This window comes from Alexandromys fortis, unplaced genomic scaffold, assembly GCF_014885135.2.
Source record: "Alexandromys fortis isolate MF-2015 unplaced genomic scaffold, M_Fortis_MF-2015_v1.1 scaffold_190, whole genome shotgun sequence".
Classification (NCBI taxonomy): Eukaryota; Metazoa; Chordata; class Mammalia; order Rodentia; family Cricetidae; genus Alexandromys; species Alexandromys fortis.
Window position 1 is genome coordinate 1,345,636 of NW_026068059.1, and position 22,979 is coordinate 1,368,614.

The following is a 22,979-nucleotide window of genomic DNA, read 5'->3' on the forward strand; positions in this document are numbered from 1 at the left end:
TTTTCGCATAAGGCATTAGGCCTTCACTGGCACACTATTCAGGGGCCATTTTCTGGCAACCATGAGCCCTCCTGGCCCATGAGCTCCTGTTGCTTAGTGTTGGTGTGTTCTCTTCTGTGTCCCTGGCACCACAAGGAGACTGCTGAAAATAAAAACTACCTCCTTTGGGTGGTGGAGTGCGGGGTGGACTGTGGAGATGTCCCACAGTCAGTAAAGTACTTATCACACAGCAGAAGGACCTGAAACCAATGTCTAGAAACTACTTTAAAAAAAAAAAAAAGTCAGGTTTACACTTATAATCTCAGGATTGGAGGTATGGAGTGGAGAAAAGACTGGTGGATCCCAGGGCTCACTGGCCAGCCATTTTAAGCCTAATCTGTGAGCTTCTGCCCAACGAGGGGGTTCATCTCAAAGACAAGGTGGAAGGCTCCTGAGGGAAAACAGCTGAAGCTGACCCCTGGCCTCAGCATACACAGGTGTGCACACACAAACACATGCACATAAACAAACACTGTCCCTTTGGCCTGGAGAACAATAACACAAAGCTTGCACTGGAGAACAGGCATGGTCCTGGAGCAAGAACTTTAAACCCTTGTGTTCTCCATTGCTACTGGGTCCTAGATTTCCCTCTCTGAAACCCAACACCAGAATTCAATTATTTTTTAAATTCTTTTTTTTTCTTTCCTTTTTTAAAAATCTTTTTTTCCTTTTTACTAGACATGCTTCTTCACTCTGAAATTACAGCTATGATGGTTCAGAGCTGTTGTTGAGGTTCAGGGGAGTCCGTGTAAAGGAAAGTCATGTACTCTGAGAATAGGATGCAGGCTCCCTGAATTATTGGCATGTCTGTCTATCATGCACTTTCAAGTGTCATTAGTAGGCATTAAAAAAGACAGAGGCCAGGGAGCCTTCATGAAGCATATCCTGTGCCTGCTGCAAAGGTGGCCGCTTGCATAAGGCGGCAGGCTTCCCGTTGGCCTTTGAACCTTACTGGCTCTTTTTAATCTTATTTTATTGAAATAGGGTCCCACTAAGTAGCTCTGGCAGACCTAGAATTTGCTATGTGCAACAGGCTGACCTTGAACTCACAGCAATTCATCTGCTTCTGCCTCTTGAGTAGTGGAATGTACACCGCCACACCTGGCTCCTTTCATTTTTTTTTACATTTATTTATTTATTGTGTGTGTGTGTGTGTGTTGCACATGTGTCACAGTATGTGTGTGGAAGTTAGAGGACAACTTGCAGGAGTCAGCTCACTCCTCCTACAGTGCGGGTTTTAGGGATCAAACTCATGCCAGGCTTGACAGCAAGTGCCTCCATCCATCTGCTGAGTCAACTCATCTCCCTGTGCGTCTCTCTTCCTGCCAGGGCCCCAGGCAACCTATAAAGGGAATGATCTTAGCACTACTGTAGCCTCTGGAATCTCATTTTAGCCACCTGGACCCGACTGGGTCGTGAATGTCCTTATGTTCCCTTCATTCCAGAACATGTCACATGTCTACAGAGGCAACCCCCTTCTCGGCAGGATTTTCTGCTGCTTCCACAAACCTCAGCCTTTGGCCCCCGCTGTTCCACATTCAGCCTCAGCCCCTAAACTGCCCGGGGAGCATGCTGCAGCCTTGTGTCAACTCAACCGCAAGGGATTTACTAAACATCCATGTATTCTGCAATATGCTCGTACCTGCTTCTGTGGCTCTACACGCCTGGCAAGATACTTCCTGGTGTAACTTTGGGTTCGCTCCACACACTAACACAGGATGGGGTTTCTACACATTCCTGCTTAGAGAACATAGAAGCCAAGTGCCCGGAGGTGAGTATTTTCCCCAAAAGACAGAAATGGGAGGAAATCCCGCTGCATGCAAGCTCAGAGTCTCTTTTATTCTTCCTGCACACTCAGCATCAGGCAAGGCCACCAGGAGATGCAGTCACGCACGCCTCCTCGCTGAGGCTGTTAATGACTGACAACTTAAAATGCTGTCACCCTGGGAGTCCCACGAACACCAAAGACTCCAATTTCCCAACCTGCTATTACGAAGCGGAGATGATGGAAGAGTCCTGAGATCATGTCACCCCTCAACTTGAACTCTGTGTCTTCCCACCCCACTTGGCTCCTCTCCCTTGGTGCTCTCTCTGTGAATGTCGCCATTACCCACCAATCTTTCAAGCTAGAGTTTGGAAGTCACCCTGCACTTCCCTCATCCTCCTGCTAGCCACACCCACCTCCGCAAGCCTGTGTGCATTCGCTGGCTGCTGCTTGAGACCATTTTGACTTTTCTACCTCTTGACTCTGCCCTGCTCCCATCCCCCACCACTTCTGCCTCGTTTCTGGTCCTCACCGGCCTATGCCTCCCCTTCCTCTGGTCTTACAATTCGCCAACTTCCTTAGCCAAGCTCTTGCTGGAGGGAGGTTTCTCGAACATAAATTGGACTGTGAACAACACTCCCACCAGCACGCAAGATGCAGTTAGACACACAAGTCCTTGGGTGATTCCTGCCCGCCTTTTCCACAGTCCTCACCTTGACCTCCTTTATCACATGCAGTGTGCCCCACAGCACCCCTAGGGTCGTATGAGAGCTTCTTATCACTAAGTCTGTAAAAGCCACCAGCCCCAGGCCTGGCTGCTGCTTGAAGCATGTTTGCACTATATCCACTTGGGCAGATCCCGTACTGAAAGCAGTCAGCACACACCTGCCATCTCACTTGGGCAGTCGGGGTCTCAAGACTTCTTAAAACTCCTCTCTATAGCCATAATTTATTCACTTCTCGGAGGCCAGGCCCCTGACCTTTGTCTCACAAACCCCGCCTTAGCCATTCTTAGCAAGGCCTTACAAGTAGCAGAAGTTTGGGATCTCCAGGGCACCTTGGCATCCTCTCCTCTCCTTCCTTCCCTCCTCCTTGCAGAGGCCACCTAACTATGGTACCTGCCAGTCTATTTATCTGCATCAAAGCCTGTGCCCGCTGCAAGCTGGAAGATTGCTTTTTGTGTAATAGGTCTTTGAAGACGGTGGCAGCTGGGAGGCTAATTCATACCTGTCAGTGAGTCCTGTTTAATGGAAGATTTGGCCCCAAACCTCCCAGCTCCCCTGGGTTCATCTCCCTGCATGTTTCCTAGTCATTTACTCCCATGACCCAAACATACCTATCTATTCTTCCCAGGAACCGTGTCCATCTTCTGCTTTGCCTTCCCGGGGTGAGCCCACAAACAGGACTTCACAGGCAGAGCACAGTCTTACTCACTGCTCTGCTCCCTGCCCTGCACCCCGTGCCTGTGCTCAGCAAGGGTTCAAGGTATTCATTAAATGAATTAATGTTCTCCTGGAAACACACTCTTGGGGTGCAACCACCTCTACAAAGACGTCCATCATTTGCTCCCACAAAGAGGGAGACGGAGGCCAGGTGCTAAGTCCTCCTTCCTCCACTGCAGCAGCTGGGACCGTCTTGTCTTTGTCCTGAGAAGACTGTTCTGTCTCTGGGTTGGGGTGCTAAATTAGCAGTTGTTAACTATGTCGTGAGCTGTGCAGCTTAAGCGTCTAAGAGTGAAGCTGACATGAAAAATGGTGGCCACCTTGTGTTCCTGCCCATGGGCTAAGGAGAGCTGCCGCTTTTATGTAAGCTTGCTTCCTTTATCAGGCACCAAGTCCTTGCATCTGAGGTCCTCTACATCCAGGAGCCCTGGTGAGACCTCTCACCTTCATAGCAGAAGGTCAGTGTCCCCTTTCCTAGGTCCCAGTGCATTGCCTTCGGGTACATAGACATACATACACCTCAGGCGCCTCCCTTCTCACCATGGTAACAGTTGTCTGGGAAGATGAGTGATGGTGTCAATCAGTGGTTGCTACCTCTTTACTGACTCCAATGGCTCCACCTCTGCGTCAGGTTCCACGAGAGGCCGGCAGCCTGCTGGCTGTGATGTGTTCCAGGCCACGAGGCTCTCAGAGGGGTTTTAACAACAGCCAGAAGCATCCACAGCAGATGACCCAGAGGTGGGGGCGCGGTGAAGAGCAAGACAAGAAGAAGCCAAGGGGCAAGTTTGTTAAGTGGCCTCAGGAGTTTGAGCTTTACTCTAGGGTAATGGGAAGCTCCCCAAGAGCAAGAAGATCAGGAAGTGTTGAGGAAGACTGTAACTTTCCGGCTAAGATAAAAAGCAGGTCTTTGGAATTTACAAGAGGTGTCACAAGGTGACGTTTCTGACAAGATGACAGGTGCCCTGTTCCCCTTGGGCTGTGAGGAAAAGGCGCCAGCACCACGGAGCCAGCATGCAGGATGCCTCCAGTGGTGATTAATTGAGCTGTGGATGCCTGTGACACTGAGTGGAGGATGGAGAAGCTGGATTGCTTAATAATAACAGCACTCGCTACTCCTAATGGTGCTTGTAATACAATAGCACTTATAATGTAATAATAATAATAATATGATTTGCCATGGTGTGTTTTCATCTCATTCTCCTTGTGCTGCCCAAACAGTCATTAATCCCAAACACTCCTCTCAGCAGGACCAGAACTCCTCAGGGGAGAAAGCACTCCTGAAAGCGTCAGACATCTCAGAGGGCCTCAGTTTCCCCTTTTACTCTGCTCTCTGTCATCCCTCTTTACATAGCATCATCTGAGGCCCCAATAGGTGCTCTGCCCGGAGCCAGGTGTTACTTGCCACAGGGTCAGGCAGTGGACTGATTTCCCACCACAACTGTCCCCAATGACTCGTCCTTGTTCCCTGGCTTCCTTTGGTCTTGTCTAGCCCTCACTAGTGGTAATGGGGAAATTAGAAGGAATTAGCTAATTTACACGGTCAGTGTGCACTGTAGGTATGATCCTAAGTGACACAGGACTCCCCACCTCCTGTCACGTACACACACACACACACACACACACACACACACACACACACACCCCATCCCTGCAACTGGGTCTATGGTGAGCCTCACTTCCATGACTAGTATACACTACTTCATAAACTTCATCCAACTCACCCACAGGTGCTTTAAAAGCAAAGTTTTCCCAGGATGGTTGCAGGACAGAAAGTCAAAGAGATCTAAAGGGTAAGGGGTGGGGCTCGAGTGAAGTCTCCTGCTGATGAGATGGAGCTGGTCCTGGACAAAGGCTGGAGACCTGCTCCCGATGTCCAGTGCTCACCCAAGCCAAGAGTCAAAAAGAAACAGAAATGTCGGCTTTCTAGCCTCAATGAAGGGAATTCCACCAGTGGAAGTGGGCTGAGTTGGGATGAAGGTCTGGGCTCCCAGATGACAACACAGCCAGTCTGAGCAGAGCCCCATCATGGGAAGCCAAGCTGATGACCTACATAGGTGGCTGACTTGTGGTAATTTGTTACACCATGATAGAAAAGTAATACAGGGCATCAATGCCATAACCAGAGTGTCAAAGGCAAGAGGTTGACAGGGAGGGAATTGGCAAATTCTCTCACATACCATGTGGCTGGAGAAACTTAGATAAGATTCGACCTTCTCCTAGCCTCACTTTCCTATTTTTATTTATTTATTTATTTATTTATTTATTTATTTATTTAAGATTTCTGTCTCTTCCCCGCCACCTGAAAAAGCCTGGGATAAAACCAGACTCACTGAACATAGTGAACAATGAGGACTACTGAGAACTCAAGAACAACGGCAATGGGTTTTTGATCCTACTGCACATACTAGCTTTGTGGGAGCCTGGGCAGTTTGGATGCTCATCTTACTAGACCTGGATGGAGGTGGGTGGTCCTTGGACTCACTTTCCTATTTTAAAGAACAACAACCTCTACCTTGCAGAGTCACTGTTTAAAGACCTTAAATATAGGGCCTAGGGAGATAGTCCAGTCAGTAAAGTGCTCACCATACAATTGTGAAGACCCAAGTTCAATCCCTAAGACCTACACAAAACACCTGGGCATGGAGACATGCCCTCCTCATTATGGCACTGGGAAAGGGGGGATGAGTGGATCCCTGGAGTTTGACGGTAGCCAGCAGGGCCTACTTGATAAGCTCCAGGCCAGGAAGATCATCTCAGAAAACAAGATGATGCCTGGGAACAACACCAAAGGATGACCTACATCTGTTCCCTCCTTACATACATACTTCTACCTCCTTACATACAAAGATCCTCATACGAAGTGCTTGGAGTTACATGTAGCACTCCGATACACACAGAAACAGCGACAATTATTGCTCCTATTCAAGCTTGTGAGAATGGGTAAATTTTTATTTGTAGATCTTCTTGAGGGTGGACACCTCGAGATTGCAAGATTAACAGACAGCAGAGATGGTGAGGTGTCTCTCCCTGAATTAATGGGACTTCTGAATGTTTAAGAACTGTGTGACGGGGTCAAAGCCCCAGTCTTTCTCCCGAAGTCCTATCAGACAGAAGGCCTGGGCACTCAGAGGGGGCATCTCTATTGTGTTTCTGAGATGCATAGCCAGAGAAGTCCCCAGAGCCTGGTTCTTATTTCGATGTGATTTATCTCCTATGAGCGACCGGATGCACCCAGGAACAAGCTCACCTGGGCTCAGGAAACAATCAAAAGCGTGTGTCTGGGAGTTGAAAGCAAAGACAAGGCATGAGTCCCAACTTTTATTAAATCTCTAACTGGGATCTGGGATCCCAGAGGGACTGGTCTTCGCTGTCACCATGTATGTCAAACACCAACAAAGGTATTTGATGACAATTGGCTGCTCTGAACCACCACGGCTTCTATGCTGCCACCCAGTGCACAGCACCTCTCAGAAGCTGTGCCAGGTGCAACCCCAGACACACACACCCCTGCCTCACCTGCTCAGGAACCCCCTAACTCCTGCAGACACTCTGCCTCACCCTGGTTACCGGATGGCACAGTGATGCTCAGGTATGTGGTGGTGACACTGTGAGGCCCCAAGGCAGGCTCTCCCTTACACTCCAACTCTGAGAAAAAATAAAGGCCTAACTCACTCATATCCATTTTTAATGATTCTGTACTCCTGGGTTCAGGGCCACTTTTGGGGGGGCGGGTAATTCACCTCATACCTCATCCCCCCTACTCACTGGACATTATGATTGATCGGTCCTCGTGGACCCCAACTCTCACCATGAGGAAAAAACAATCAGAGGGACTAAGCAGAATGTCTCAAGTACAACAATTCTTAACCTTCCATGCAATTTGAGGCAATTGCTATCTGTGCTCTTCAAGGCAAGGGTCCCATCTCTGAGGCCTTCATCTCTCCTTCTGAGAAAGACCTGTGAGCAGCCACATTCCTGCCCGCCAGGTGAAGCAGTTCCTTTATTCCAATGTCCCCCAGTACAGGGTATGCATCAGGTTCTGCACTGCAAAGTCTAGACGCAGTGAGGAGGCAGCAGCCATCTAGAAAGCTAGGGATATGAAAAGTGGGCAGCTGTAGCTTGGATTTCCCTGGCAGGATTTCAAATGAAGTAATCGTAGGTGTGGCATCATAGAGATAGGCCAGTACACGTGCCCACTGTCTTCTTCCGCTCCCAAAGGCTGCCACGACTCCTTAGCAGTGTGCTTCCTTCTTCTTCATGTTTCCCATGGTTAGGGACGAAGGCAGACCCCTGGGCCAGAGTTCTCCTATGGGATATTTCTGAGCAGCATTCTGAGCAGACCGCACCAGCTTTGAGATGAGTCAAATTCCCCCTGCTTGTGCCCTCAAGATTTTGGTCTCTTTTTAGGCAGTGATACTCATCTCTTTGAATGAGGAAAATTGTTTAACCATTATCCAATTGATAATCTTCAGGCCTGTGCTGTGGCCGGGACAGATACTTGTGACTTAGGTGCTGACTTCGGTCCACTAGGGACTCATGCTTTTCCTATTTTCCTGCCTTAAACAGGACAGGATATCCTTGTGAAAGTGTGCAAAGGCCTGGAAAGGTCCTTCCCACTCCCAAACACCTTCTTCATGAATGTGGTGTCCTATACTCTTATGACTTAGTTCAAAATGCAAAGCTGTCTGAACAAGCTAGACATTAACGATAGGTATCCTCCAGCTAGAACATGGTTCGCCTTCTCCTCTTCTGCCTGGCTCACTCCTGATGATTCTTCAAGGCCCACAGGGTGACATCTCCACAGAGACGCATTCTTTAAATATGCCAAATATTCTGCAAAGAGCCAGGGGCTCTTCTCTGATAGCCCCACACCACCCTGGGCAGGCTCTATTTATCATTTACAAAGCCCCATTGATTTACAATCTACCTGGATTCCTCTCCCTCTCCAGTGTGGCCTCCTCAGGGATCAGCCTTTATTCATGGTCATGCCCCCTTTGCTGTCACCCTGTTTGTCAAACATCAACAGGGCAGTCAGCGTTCTGTTAAAGTTGACATAGATAAACATGAGCCACCAGGAAGAAAGCCTCTCGCGATTCTAGATCTCTGTGAGACCTTAGGCAAGTCACTTTGGCTCTCTAATTGTTTACTTGACTTCACAATGACTAGGCTTAGTTAGATGCTCTTGGTGACCAAAGAAACTGAGTGCTGTCACTAACCATTGTCACCTCTGCCTGAGGTGGATTTGAAGGGCTCTGAGAAACATAGGGCAGGAATCTCTGGGCAACGCAGTGTGAGAGATCAAGACAGTGTTTCCCAGCCTGGGGGACTCTGGTCAGCTGAAGGTCAGGCAAGCCAGATGAGGACAGTGGGAGACCCTGGTCGGGAAAATTACTTGCTGTGGTGAAAAATGGGCTGGCTAGAAAAATTAATCCAGACACATGTGGTATCGACATCCAAATTCATAAAGTCGATGACATTGAAGAAGTGAGAGGTCAGCTGGGCAGTGGTGACACAGGCCCTTCATTACAGAGCTTGGGAGGCAGAAGTAAGGGATCTCTAACTTCAAGGCCAGCCTGGTCTACAGAGTGAGTTACAGGACAGCCAGGGCTACACAGAGAAAAGCTGTCTTGAAAAACAAAAACAAAGATAACTAGGAGGTTTGGGGTGATCTAGCCTCTCCCCAGAGGTGGCAGGACTTGTCTAGAATCAAACATAGTCCACTATCAGGCACAACCAAGACAAGACTTCTGGCTGCTGATTCCAACTGAGTGCTAGAAAAGTCAGAGGCATTCACTGCAGAGAGGCTTCCACCAAACAACAGGAACTTCCATCCTGGCTCTGCCGCTGCCTCGCTCCATCACACTCTTTGCTCAGGCCACCACCCATGTCACAGCCCACTCTGCCACTGTCACTCTGGTTCTCATCTCCAGTCCATTCTATAAAGAAGCCATGTCTGGAAGTCTTCCTCCAAGCTCCCCAAGAAGCACAATATTCTCCCTTCTCTGGACTTCTGGACACCCACACCGTACATTACTAGACTAAGACCTTGGTGAGAAACAGCCCACTGGGCCACACCAAACCGGCCCTTGTGTTTCTGACCAGACACGGGGTACATAGTAGCCATTAGCTGAATGAGCATAGCTGTGTACTGGTTTCATTTCTGTAACTGTGATCAAATGCCCTGGCAATGAGCAACTTGGGGAAGGAAGGAGTTTGTTTGACTTACAGTTCCAGGTATCTATCTGGAGGATAGATAGAGTTCAGTCTATCATGAGGGGAAGTCAAGGCAGGAAGTAGAAGCAGGCCCATCGTCAAAAGCAGAAAGACACGAACGCACATGTCTTTGCCTGTTTGCTTGCTCTTAGTTAGGTTTCTCCTTTCAGGACCCCCTGCCTGGGGAATGGTGCCACCCACAATGGGCTGGGTCATCCTACACCAATGAATAATGAAGACAGTCCCCCACAGGCCAATGTGATCTGAATAATTCCTCATTAAGATCTTCTTCCCAGGTTATTCTAGGTTGTGTCAAGGTATTGGTTAAAACTAACAAGCACAAGTTGATTTCCTGTTCTCAGGGAAATTGTTCAATCATGGCCGGCTAATCATTTTATAACCCTGCAACTTAGACCAAGAACTATGTTCTATTAACCAATGTGAGACAGGATCTCTCTACCTAAATATTCTACCACTGAACTAAATCCCAAACTCCATCTCTCTCTCTCTCTCTCTCTCTCTCTCTCTCTCTCTCTCTCTCTCCCACACACACACACACACACACACACACACACACACAAATAATAATAATAAAGGACAAAAACAAAAACCAAAACACAGAACCTTAGCTAATGCCTCTGGAAGCCCCTATGACTTGCCCTGCTCTTTACGACGCACCCACATTTTTCCAAGCAGTGACTCAGACACACGCCTGAGAGTCAGGTCCTTTGCAGAGCACCCACCCCTCCTTAAGAGGCTGTGTGGGCCCAGCAGACATCTGTCACCACGGCACCTGACACCTCTCAGGCTTGCATTTGGCAGGGTGAGTGGGGGTGGGGGGGGAGATGTTCCCAGCTCAGACAGACTCACAGGGAGCTTTTGCTTCATTATTCTACCCTGAGTTGAAATAAATACTTATTTATTCACCAAAGCATACTGGAATATGCAGAATGGCTCTCCTAAAGGCCTCAATAAAGCTGAAATATGTGGGGACTCTTAATAATTTTACAATAAACTACACTTTAGAATCAATTGCTCTGTCACCAAGAAAGTTGCCCGACTGATGGATTGTGGTGCTGGCTGGCTGGCTGGCTGACGTGTGTGTGTGTGTGTGTGTGTGTGTGTGTGTGTGTGTGTATGTCATACTCTTTCAATGAACAATCTGGAAAAAAAAAAAAACCGGACATCCCAGAAACTATAGCTCTAACTAGGTGAGGCCAGTTTTGAGATTTTTTTTTTCCGATGAGAGTTTCAGAGTTGAGGAAACCCCGATGCAGTCATCAGGAAAATGAGGTCTCATGGTGGAGATATTCAACTGGGAAGAAGGGGTTGGAGATAGGGAAAAGGAACATAACCAGCCAACAAGTGAGGATTAGAAACCACCACTGCTCTTCATGAAGCACTTTGCCGAAGGGTCTGTGCTGATTAATCTTGACTGTCAGTTTGATGGAATTAGAATCGTGTAGGAGACAAGCCCTGGGGCATGCCTAGGAGGGCACTCCGGGGAACCTGAACTGAGGAGAGGCGACCCACTCTGAAAGGGGACAGGAGCAACCCCAGTTCCAGGCCCTGGGCTGCAGGAAAGGGAGACCATGAGTGGAGCGCGGATGTCCAAGTGTTCATCTCTCTCTGCGTCCTAGTCATAAATACAATGCGACCAGCCCTCTATGCTCCTGACCCCACCTCTTCCTGCCATGGTGGACTCTGTCTTGTCACACGTCACCAAAATAAACCTTCCTTCCTAAGTTACATTCCTCAGGCGTTTCATCAAGTGATGAGACAAGTAACTAATGCAGGGTCCCATAGGTAAAGTAGCCGCCACATGAGCATCTCATGCAAAACAGAGCACAGGTTAAAAACTCATGTTCCCTCTGATCTCAGGCCCCGCCTGCTTACAGGAAACTGGCCTTCCATCCTTGGTGCCATGTGACACAGAGAGGAGGCGCTCCAACCTCTTGTGCCAGCATGGGGAAAGGGAAATGAGTTACCTAAAAATGACCTTTCAGATCTGAAGGAGAGGATTTGTTCTGAAGACCTTTGGGTTCTCACTCCATGAGTCAGGTGCTAGGCTTAGGCCTCAAGAAGCCACAGGACCCAAGATCAACCAGGGCACCATGTGGCCATCAGTACTTCTTGATGGCATGGAAGCCACTCAGCACAATTGATTATGGCTAGCCTCTAATTGCATTTTCCTTCTGCTGTGGTCATTCTCAGTGCCAACCTAGGCCTCAGGTTCTGACATCTCTCACCCTTGGCAGAGTTCTAATCCCTGCCTCTTGGATCCTGAATAAAGCACCCTGCCAGGTCTTTATACCCTTAAACCCAAGTCTGTCCAGGCAAGGATGAGAGGAAGGGCATGCAAGACTCAGCAGTTACCTGTGACTGTGTGGGCCACAGATTCAGAGGCATCTTATGGTTAGGGGGACAAGCCCAGCACTGCTAGGCTGGACTGCAGACAACCCCTAGGTTCAACTGGAGAGCTTTTATGGGATGCACTGAATTCATTTGGGGTGTAAAGAGATGAGCTATCCCCCTCCAGCCAGTACTCTCAGGCCCAGAACTCTGCAATGTGAAGAAACAACCCATTCACCGACTCAAACACTGGTTGAGCATCTATTATGCTCCCGTCAGCTGTTAGGAGTACAGCGCTGGAAAGACTGACTTGGTCTGAACTTCATGAAGCTTAGAACCTGGAGGAGGGATAAAGAACTCTGAATTGGGCTGGGGAGATGGCTCAATGGGTGTGAGGACCTGGGTTTGAATATTTAGCATTCATGCATACGTTGAACAAGGTCACACATGCCTGAGCCACAGGGTTCAGATGTTGGGATAGACAGATCCTGGGAGCTGGCTGGCCAGCCAGCCTCGCTGAAATTGCAAGCTCCAGGTTCAATGAGGGAGACCCTGCCTTGAGAGAATAAGGAGAAAAGCAACAGACCGAGACATTTGATGTCCTGTTAAGGCCTCCATATGTGAACATGAGTACATGAATACACATACATACATACATTTGTGCATGTGTATATATGTTATATATACACACGTGTGTATATGTAATATAAGTGTATGCATGTGTGTACGCATGTGCATGCCACACACACACACAAAACTGTGAAAGTGACAACACATGCAGACTAGCGTTATGTCACAATGTCACGGTGAAAGAATGACATTTAAATAACACCTGGAAGATGAGCCAGTCTGGCTTGCCAAAGAAAGGAGCAGAAGATTGGGATAATGGCATTCACCCTTTCTCCTGAAATTAATTGCCTTCTCCCTCTGGGTGTCTGCCCTGGCTCCCCTTCCTGTAATAATTTTAGCAATTGCAATTACTTATGGCTAATCTCGCTGATAAAGCTTTGAAAAATAAATACAAACTCAGGTCTGCTCGGCAATAAAACAAGCCGAGAAGAGGAAGGCCAGCTATCCACCCTGTTCAAACAGGTAGAGCCTGGGACGCAGGAGGGTGATTACTGCAAGGCTTGCTGGGACCTGGCTACAGTTCCTGACAGAAAAGACCTAAACAGAAGCTGCTTCTGCGGGTCACGTGGGGCCTCCGTCCAATGTGTCCCTCTTTAAAGGAAACAGGCCCATCCCCAGGACATCGTGAATGGGATTGCTCCCAAACAATGTACAGAGGAACAAGTCCAAGGCTTAGACAGACCCTCGGAGAGCACGCCTCATGCAAGCCCATAACGTACAGATGGAGAACCGAGGCTCGGCAAGACTTGTGGAGACAAAGGAATGACTGAGGCGGTTAAGAGCTAACTGGCTGGCTTTATGATCTGGCTCCACTACAAGCGAGAGACCAAGGCATTACCAGCCTCGGCTCTTGTAAATGGAAACAAAATAGCTGTTTGTGCTGGAGTTGATGTGAGCCTTACATGAGAAAATAACCATGGTGTATGTAGTGTTTACAGAGCGGGCACAGAGAAGTCATTCAATAAACAGCAAGTACCGCTAGCTTAGCTATCACTGTTACCCGGCATCCGTGGCAGGACTAACCTGGTGCTCCATGGCTTCACTGCCAATCCAGAGCCTCAGCCCCTTCTGCAGGCATAACTATTCCTCTGTAGTGTATCTCTAGATTTCTCCCCAGGGAACAAGTCTGAGGTGCTACAGCCTATATATGCCCTTCACAATGGCGGCAGTGGAGACCCAAGCTGCCTGTGAGGCTGGAGGCAGCCCAGGCTCCTGGTGTCCGTGATTTCCTGCTTTTTATTAAAATCCCACAAGGCTTTTGGCTTCACCCCTAAATCTCCACACTTCTCCCCAGCAAGGCTGCAGCTCCCTCCCATGGCACTTCGCCTGTCTGAGCTCTCTGACAGTAGATTAGGGTGATCTTATCTTTCCTATTAGGGAGTGATTGCAGCTCTTGATGGGTTCATTAGAAGCCAGAGAACCCCTTCAGATTTATTAGGTCAAATCTAGCTTCCTCCGTCACCTCTTCTTCTCAGACACATCCAGCACAACAGCAGCCAGGGCTCTGTCCAGAGTCTTAATTCTTCGTGTCCTGTATCTGACTCGCAAGTGTCTTGTGAAACAAAGGTTCCTCCAAACACAGCCAAAGGCTGGTTGGAGGACAGAGACTATTCTATTCCACTCAACAGCCAAATGAAGCTATATCCATAACTGGTTTGTGTGCACCTCATCCAGCCAGGCACACTCTAAGCCCCCAGCAACTTTGGTTACTATGGAGTCAAACAGATAAGACAATTGTCCTTGCAGAAAACACAAAAGAGATATGCAGTGGCAATCAGTAATGTGGCAGAGATTCTTCGCTAATGACAAAACCTATATCCCCTTTTTCCTTGGCACACAGCTAAACTACATTTCCCAGACTCTTTTGCAGGAATGAGCAGCCATTTGGTGAGATCTAGCTAACAGAATTGTAAGAAATAATCGCACTGCCTTAAGACTTGACCCATAAATACTCTGTGGGTGAGCCTCCATGTTTTTCCCCACCCCTGGCCTCCATGAAGCACATTTATAAGCTAGAAGACGCCTGGAACCCTAAACGCCCTTATTTGAGACCATTAATACCAGGGACACCCTTGTGGAACTTTCAGTATGAAATGTACAATCTGCCTTCTACGTCTGCAGGTTCAATACCATGGATCCATCCAACAGCTGGCTGGAAATAGTCAAGGGACAATTAGGTCTGTGCTGAGCAGGCACAGATACTTTCCTTGTCACCGTTCCCTAAATGATGCCACATAATAACTATTAGCATTTACATTACAGTGAGTATTCATCTAGAGATGGTTTAAAGTGTGGGGGAGAAAATGCTACACCATTTAAAAGAGAGATTTGAGCATCTGCATCATTCTTTTTTTAATTCACAAAGGGTCCTAGAACCCATCCCTCCCCATACTAAGGGACTAGTACGTGCATGCCACTGTGTGAAGCTGTGAGGTTTGCGGGTTGATTAGCTGGAGCAGTTAACACAGCTGACTGGCTACCATGCCGCCGCCAGCTATTTTTAAATTCCTACTAAGAGCCTTTAAAGACGGTGTTACCACTATTCACATCTTAACTGATGAAGAAACCAAACTCCCAAGAGACTCTGGGTCCGTAGAAGTCACTGAAGTAGGGCCTCTCACCTGTGCATCGGGGCTGGGCTCTTAAACACCAGCTACCTTCTCTTATTACTAAGCTTCTTCATTAGAAGGGCCCTCGACTACACCTGTGGGGTCTTGACTCTGCCAATCTGCAAACTCTAACTAGAGAGAAGAGGCTTGTAACGCTTCCCACCCACCAGAATGGCTCTTATTAAAAAATGAAAAATGAGAAGCATTGGCAAGGTTGTAGCGAAAAGTCAAACCCTTGTACACGGCTGGTGGGAATGAAACATGGTACCATCACTCTGGAAAACAGTTAGGCAGTTTCCCAATAAATTAAAATGTGATGACTGCCTAGTTCAGTGAGTTCCCTCCTTAGAAACATACCCAGGAGGAGGAGAAACAGAAACTGAGACAGATATCTGCGCACCCGTGTTCATGGGACTATTAGCCTCAATGCCAAACAACTCAAGTACTCACTGATGGGTTCATGAATATGCAAAATGTGGTTGTACATGCACCGTAGTATATTATTCAGCTTGAAGAAGGGTGAAGCTTAAAGATAGTAATCTACATAAAATAAGCCTTACAGAAAAGGATAAATATTGTATGATTTCATTTTCATGCAGCACATAGTCGTGTTCACAGAAAGGCTGTAGATGTGTGGTTTGGGGCAGGGGTGGGCTGGGAGGAAGCAGGGACCAGAGCACCTGTGTACTAAGTATGGCATTTTGGTTTGGGAAGATGGAAAGCAGTGTAGAATGGATGCTTATGGTGGTACAACAATGCAAAAATGTCTCCTGCCACTGAAAAACACACTGAAAACAGCTAAAACGGGTGAATTTGTATTGTGTGTGTGTGTGTGTTTTACCATAATAAAAAGATTTTTTTGTTAAAACAAAATAAATGAAATTCCAATACATGGCACAATATGAATGTGCCTAGAAAGTATTACATTGTGTGACATAAGTCAGGCAGGAGCTAAGTAACATGGGATAAACTCGCTGAAGAGAGTCGCCTAAGAGAAGTGAAGTCACAGAGAGCAGAGAAAAACAGAGGTTTCCAGGGCTGGGGGAGAAGGAACAGGAGCTATTATTTTTGGATTTCCTTGGGTTTTAAAAATGGTGATGACGATTTATATATGGGAGTATGTCAACATCACTGAATTTCAAACTTAAAAAAATGGTTAAAATGGGAAATTGGATGTTATATACTTTCCCACAAGGAAAAAGATCAAAAGCAGAAAGTATGAAGGAAGGAGGCATAGTAGAGAGAGAAGGAAGGTTGGCTGAATGACCTCTAAACCCAGACAGGCACCAGTGCTCTGGGCTGTGCCTGGGCTGTCTCGTGACTTTACACAGTGATTTCATTTGCTCTGCTTTGTCCCTTCCCTGGCCCATGAATGCTCACTTCAACCTACCCCTTACCTGTCCTGCTGGTCAGGCCTCACTCCTCCCATCACCTTCCCCAGTCCTGACCTCTGGCCACGCACACCCCTGGCCTTCTGTTATTTCTCATATATTTTGTGATTTGAGCCACATGAGCCAACCCTCTGCCCCAGGGATCCCACATCATCCCCATGCCAGTCCCACCGACTGAATAAAGACCGATTCAAGCCAGGCGATGGTAGTGCACACCTTTAATCCCAGCACTCTGGAGGCAGAGGCAGGCGGATCTCTGTGAGTTCGAGGCCAGCCTGGTCTACAAGAGCTAGTTCCAGGACAGGCTCCAAAGCTACAGAGAAACCCTGTCTCAAAAAAACAAAACAAACAAAAAACCTACTCCACTGAAACTGATTCTTGACCCATTAGAACCATGAATGGAGTGAAGAAGTTGCTTCACTGATCAATCAAACCATCAATCCAAGCACCCCCAAATCCATCTTGAAAAACAGATGAAAGAATGAAAGCCCCCTTGCTGTGTGCTGTGGCTGAGCACTGCAGTATCCAAACACTTCCAGCCATGAAGCTATCGTTCTGGCCAGAGCAGGGGCGCTGTCCCAAACACAGGTGCATCTCCCTCGGCTGAAGTGTCTGTCTCATTATCTTTCACCTTCCTATCCCTCTGTCACGGAGCCAGGCTTCCCCTGGACCCACCAGCCCAGCTTCTAAACTACAGACTTGCTCTGATGAACCCAAGAGCAGCCTCCCGCCCCCCCAGCTCAACAACACTTTTTACATCAGTTCCCTGTGTCACTCGAAGTTTAAGGTTGGCATGCACACTCTACCAGTGGCCGGGCCTCAACTGAGAAAGAAGCTATGCATTGTGCCACATGAACAGAGTTCTGTGACTGGATGGCTGAATGTTTAACTTATGTTATATTTTTGGTTGTTAGCCTAGCCTTTAACGGCTGAGCCATCTCTCCAGCCCAATGTTTAATTTATGATTGTTCACTTTGTCCCAGCTCTTGCTATAGGTAATCAACAGATCGAAAACAGAGCTGTAAGTTTAACTCATTTATTACAGATGCCCTACGTCAATCTTAACACCTGGATGGGACTGAGGCTCAGAGACAGCGACACTCAGTCACTACCGACACGCGCACAAACATCCTGCAATGGCAAGTAGGCTCACACATAACAGCTGAGCTACTGGGTTGTGTTTATTCTCTGAAAACAAATAAAATGGTATTTTAAGAATCATCCTTTGGGGAGCAAACTATGTGTTTCCCGTTCCTTTTAACTCACCAGAAGCAAAGCCAAGACTCTCCACCATAATAGCTTCCCTTTATTAAACTCATATGGTGAGCCAATTGCTCTCCTGAGCTAGGTACAGGGCCCATTGACAGAAGAGGTCACCAGAGCTCAGAGAGGTTAAGTAGTCTGCACAGCTGGTAGTGACTCCAACTAGAAGGTTAAAGGCCTGTCTATCAAATGCCCGGGTCTAGGTCTTTTCCAGCTCTCCACGCTGGTTTGCAAGAGGAAGAGCTGAGAACTTACATTGCTGCAGCAGAAACCAGAGAGGAGGGAGAAGATGGGGTTCCCTGGGGGCCTGAGAGGGGGGTGAGGAAGAGAGAAAGCCAGGTGCATCGGTGTGGAGGATGGAGCTGGAAGATGCAAAAGATGGCTTCTCTGCTGTGAACTCCTTCTGCTCTGCTTCCAGACTCGGAAAGCTCCAGGCAGCATAGCTGGCCTATAACAATGTTTTACTCCTGCTCCTGCTGAAAAGCCAAGGCACCAAGAGAAGCTTCCAGAACCTTCCCTCCCTGATTGATTGCTGCAGCGTTCCTGCTATTGTTTCCTTGACTATTTCTCAAACGGCGAGATCTTTGACTACCTGTTGAAACCCACAGTCAGGCGTGAGTCCTGTTAATTCCATGTGCAGACCTATTCTTGACCCATGCCCACCAACAAGGAGGAAAGCTCCCAACAGCAAAAGCATCTCCTGCTATGTAAAACAATACAGTTCCTTGGGGACACAGAAGGCTTTGCACATACAGTTCATTGTATCTTCACAACAACAGCATAAGGTTTAGTCATCTCCAAAACGAGAAAATGTGAGCCCTTAGAGTCTGCACAGCTCACCTAAAGTCACCCTGAGCGGAAAAGAAAGAATGGGGACTTGGTACCTGTGGCTCCTGACTTGACAATGCAGTTTTTCCCCACTGGAGAACATTGTCACCCTCCAAGAAGAGCAAAGGATTGCACACAGTATGGCGGATGCTGTCTCCCTAAGCACCCAAGTCAGCAGCTCCATCTATTTCAGACTACTGCAGGGGGAACGCCTTCCTTCCATCTGATGAGTGACTCCAGGCATGGAGATGCCCAGCTCCATCCTTAGCTGCTGGTGCTGCCTGGTGCAAGGTGCCTCCCTGGCAGGCTGGCACAGTGCAGGCAACCTCAGCCCCATCCACCTGCCTTTCTTCCTCCCCTCTCTGCTCCCACCCCCACCCCGCTCTCAGAAAGAAGCACAAGGGTACTTTAGTCTCTTTCCTCTCCTGCCAACTTGCCCAGGCTGCCCCAGACGCCTCCTCACCTTAAGCAAACCCATTTGCATTGCTGTGGGAATAACCTAATCCTCCTCTCCCATTTTACATGTTAATTCTCTGATTTACAGCTGCAGTGTTAGATAGAAAAGGGGAAAAAAAAAACATGGCAAACAAAGGAATTCAGTTCGTTCTATTTTACATTTTGAGGGGAGTGAGGGGGGCTTCTGGGGTGCTGGTGATATTCTATTTCTGGGTGTAGAGGCTGCTTGCACAGGTGTTCTCACTTGGAGAAAGATCTTTGCTCTGTGCATATAGAATATTCATGGTGTTCTGTGAGCACCCCACACACCTGTAATCCCAGCACTCGGGAGGCTGCGACAGGAGGATTACTCTGAGCTCTGAGACCAGCTTGGGCTACGAAAGTAACAACAGATACAACAAGCCCCAATGTTAACTGTAAGTCAAATGGTTTAATGAGTCAGCCATGTACTCTCAAGTTCAAGCCATGGGGAACAACTTCCTGGCAAGCCCTGGTGGAGGGAGACCCTGTGCCAGAAGGAAGGAATTGCTTCATTCCTTTACGCTTTCAACTCTGGGAACTCGGGCCACCAATGTATCAGGGTTAACGACTTCCCAGTAGCCCCAAGAGAGGGCTGTCCATGGTACCTGCGCGAGATTAGGGCCCTCACTGTTTCCTGGACATGCCACGAGCCACCTCACAGCCAAGTTCCTGAGGTGCAGTTCCTTATCCTGGAGCATTCTTCCTTTCCTTATGTGTATAGAAGGACCCTATTTTTCTTCCAGAACTTTCTTCAGTGAAGCTGTTCCCCATTGCCCCAGGTTGAACAAGCAGTCCCTGCTTAGGGAGCTGGTACATTTTATAACGTATCTAGGAATAGAATTTTCTGCTTGTTACTGTCAGAGCGACTGGTACTTAGGGTTTTTACAAGGCAGGCGCTTCTTTCCTTTTGTTTTGTTTTTTTTTTAACATTCTACTTAGTGTGCGTGTGTGCGTGTGCATGTGTGTGTGTGTGGTGTGTGGCTATGGGACTCATGTGTATGCACATACACACACACAAACACACACACACCTTGTGGAGTTAATTCTCTCCTCCTCCCACATGATCAACCTCGGGTCACAGGGCTTGGCAGTAGGAGCCCTTACCAACTGAGTCATCTTCCAGGCCCAGGCTTGGGTTCTTATTCCAGTTTCAAACCCTCATGCCTGGCCACTACTTGGTTTACAAGAACTCTCAAAAGGGGTCATGTCTGGACGAAGGGGTATCTAGTGGCATTGTTGGTATATAAGCAATCCCTCGCAGGCTCTCCTGTTTGAACACTTGGTCCCCAGCCAGTACTGCATGGGGAGGCTGTGCAGTTCTTAGAAGACGGGGAATCTAGCTGGATGAAGTGGCTCACTAAGGGGTGGGCCCTTTGGACTACAGACTGACCCCACTTCCAGCACGATCCCACTCTACTCATTGATCTCTGGGAAAACAAGCCATGTTGCAAGCTCAACCTCTCCAGCCTGAGTCCCAGACACCACGCCTCCTCCACCCACCATCATGGACTGTCCCCTCCAACAGCGAACTATGATAAACTCGTCCTCTGTCAAGCTGCTGTTTCTCCGTCACAGCAGGAGAAAAGCCATGACTACCCCTACTCAAGCAATGTATAAAACAAACTTCTTCTCTGAAGGATGATCTATAATAGCATACTGAGGATAACCAAAAACCTTTCCCAGCCTGGGAACAGTTAACCTAGCAATCGGTGGTACAACTGAACCCCGAAGCCCACACAGCAGTAAAGATGCAACAACCCAGGTGGGTCCCCAGGGCTCTCCACCAAGTGAACATGTCAGTCACAAAAGGTCACACACTATATCACTTTCGTCAAACTATAAAGTTAGACAAACAGAGTGCGGGTCCCTGGCTGTAGGAATTAGAGATGGTAGGGAGGGGTATAGCAGGTGTGACTATAGAGGAGTGGCCTAAGGAAAGCCTTGTTCAGCAAGCAAGTGTATGTGCTATCTTTGCAACTTCTTAGGAACCACATCATTATTCCTAAGTTAAAAGCTATACATTTTCAAAGAACTTATTTTTTACATGCACTTGTGTATTAGTGTAGACATGTGTGTACAGATGCCTGCAGAGGTACAAGAGGGCGTCGGAGCTCCGGGATCTGGAGTTAGACGTGGTTGTGAGCCGTCATGTGGGTTCAGGAAACCAAACTTGACCTCTACAAAACCAGTATGTGTTTGTAACTTCTGAGCCATCTCTCCAAAACCAGCTTTTTTTTATGCTTTTCTTCTTATTTTCTGACTACTCTTGAATTAACTCTGTGTGTATGCATATATTGTCTATTTACCTCAAAAATTTTCACATTTCTTAATGCTTTACAATTTCAAAATGCTTCCACATACATTGTCATACAACTTGACAACAACGCCGTGATGTAGCTGTTCAGGTCCCTATTCCACAGATAAGCACACCACACACTGCTCAGTGCCTTGCTGAAGGGCACATGGCTAGGATCTTGGCGAAGTTAGTACTTAAATCAATAAATTCAGTAAAATTCCAGTTTTCTCATCTGTAAAACAAGGGCTTTAGCTAAGATGACCTGGGGGGACATACAGCTATACAACAATTAGACATGCATACATCTTGTGCCCTAACTTTCCTCTTTCTGAGTTATCACGGTGGCTGGGGGGAATTCTACTGCAGGCTAGAAACTGTACCCACTGAGGAAGCTTATCCATCACAGAGCTGCCCTGAGGAATCTGTGCTATAAAACCAGCAACACTGGAGGGGGCAACAGAGCATCCAGATTCCAGTTCTCAAAAGGCTGAAGGTGTTAGCGTGAGGATCCCACCTGGCTTCTAGATCCTGTGTCTTCACGATGCTCAGACACGATGGTTGGTTTTGGCTCTTTCGCCTCCCATTCCCCACCAGCCATCTTTTCCACATCACCCCCTTACACCCACTAACCCTGGCCAACACTATGCTAAGAAGCAGGGCTGGGTCTTACCAGATTGGTGAAGATGTATGTATAATATGCCGACACCATCCCCAGCTCAGCTGCCTGCAATGCAAAGAGAAGACGATTAGAGAGAGACACTCCTGCAAGCGCAGGAGCGGTAGGGTGCCAAGTCTACTATTTACCTGGCCCACTAACCCTAAGCACAGGCAGTGCAGAGCATCTTGACTGGTTCTCAAGCGACCCTGGATCTTATAGGATGAAGAACAGAATCATCAGCCTCTAGAGCATGCTCTCTCCACCGCACCCCCCCCCCCCGACCCCAAGTGACTCGCCCATATCTGATTACTGTTCTAATGCACAACGCACTCGCACAGATAGGACTGAGTATTTCAGGAACCAGAATGGAGTTAAGGGAAATGACGCAAATAAGGAAACATCCTAGCATAATCTCCGTGACTCCTAACAACATGGCTAACGTTTACCTACTGTTCATTCTATGCCTGGTGTTCTAAAGCCTTCAACAGGGGCTCACCAAAGGGGACAAGCACTATTTTTCCTTCCTCGACTTCCACTTTCCTCCTGAAGAGGAAACTGGCACAGCAGTGACTAAGTCACTTGTATGAGAGCACATGTATCAGAATTCCAAAGCTTTTAATCAAACTGTACGCTCCTCAAGGGCCACACGCTTGATGGAAGCGCACACACAGCACTCTTCGGGACTGGGAGTAGGATGACGGAGCATGCCCAGATGAACCCTGCCTTGTCGGAATGCAGCTGGGACCTGAGCAGGCTGCGTCTGCAGCCATGTGGAGATCAAGTGAATCATTTGCAAACTTGATAGTCCTTTTTTCCTGCTAAGGAACAAGTTGCTGGTGACATGCCTCGCCCTTGATCACCGTACAGGAGTGTGGTGTCATCCCACAGCTGAGAACTGTGGCTTTGAAACAGCCTCCCTTTGGCCTGATCTCTGTCGCCATCATAAACACCCCTAACTAACCTTGCCTGTCAGGGTGTCTGGCTTTGAGCGTGACAGGTGCTATAGGAGCGGACAG

General features: G+C 47.9%; 1 protein-coding gene across 1 annotated transcript in view; it reads right to left on the reverse strand.

Moving 5' to 3' along the window:
• The window catches only part of Grik4 (glutamate ionotropic receptor kainate type subunit 4), a 425,572-nt gene that overhangs the window by 115,031 nt on the left and 287,562 nt on the right, over positions 1 to 22,979 (reverse strand). Inside the window, exon 8 of the mRNA XM_050120125.1 lies at positions 21,976 to 22,029. Coding sequence (XP_049976082.1) covers positions 21,976 to 22,029 — 54 coding nt within the window. The remainder of the gene's footprint in view (positions 1 to 21,975; positions 22,030 to 22,979) is intronic.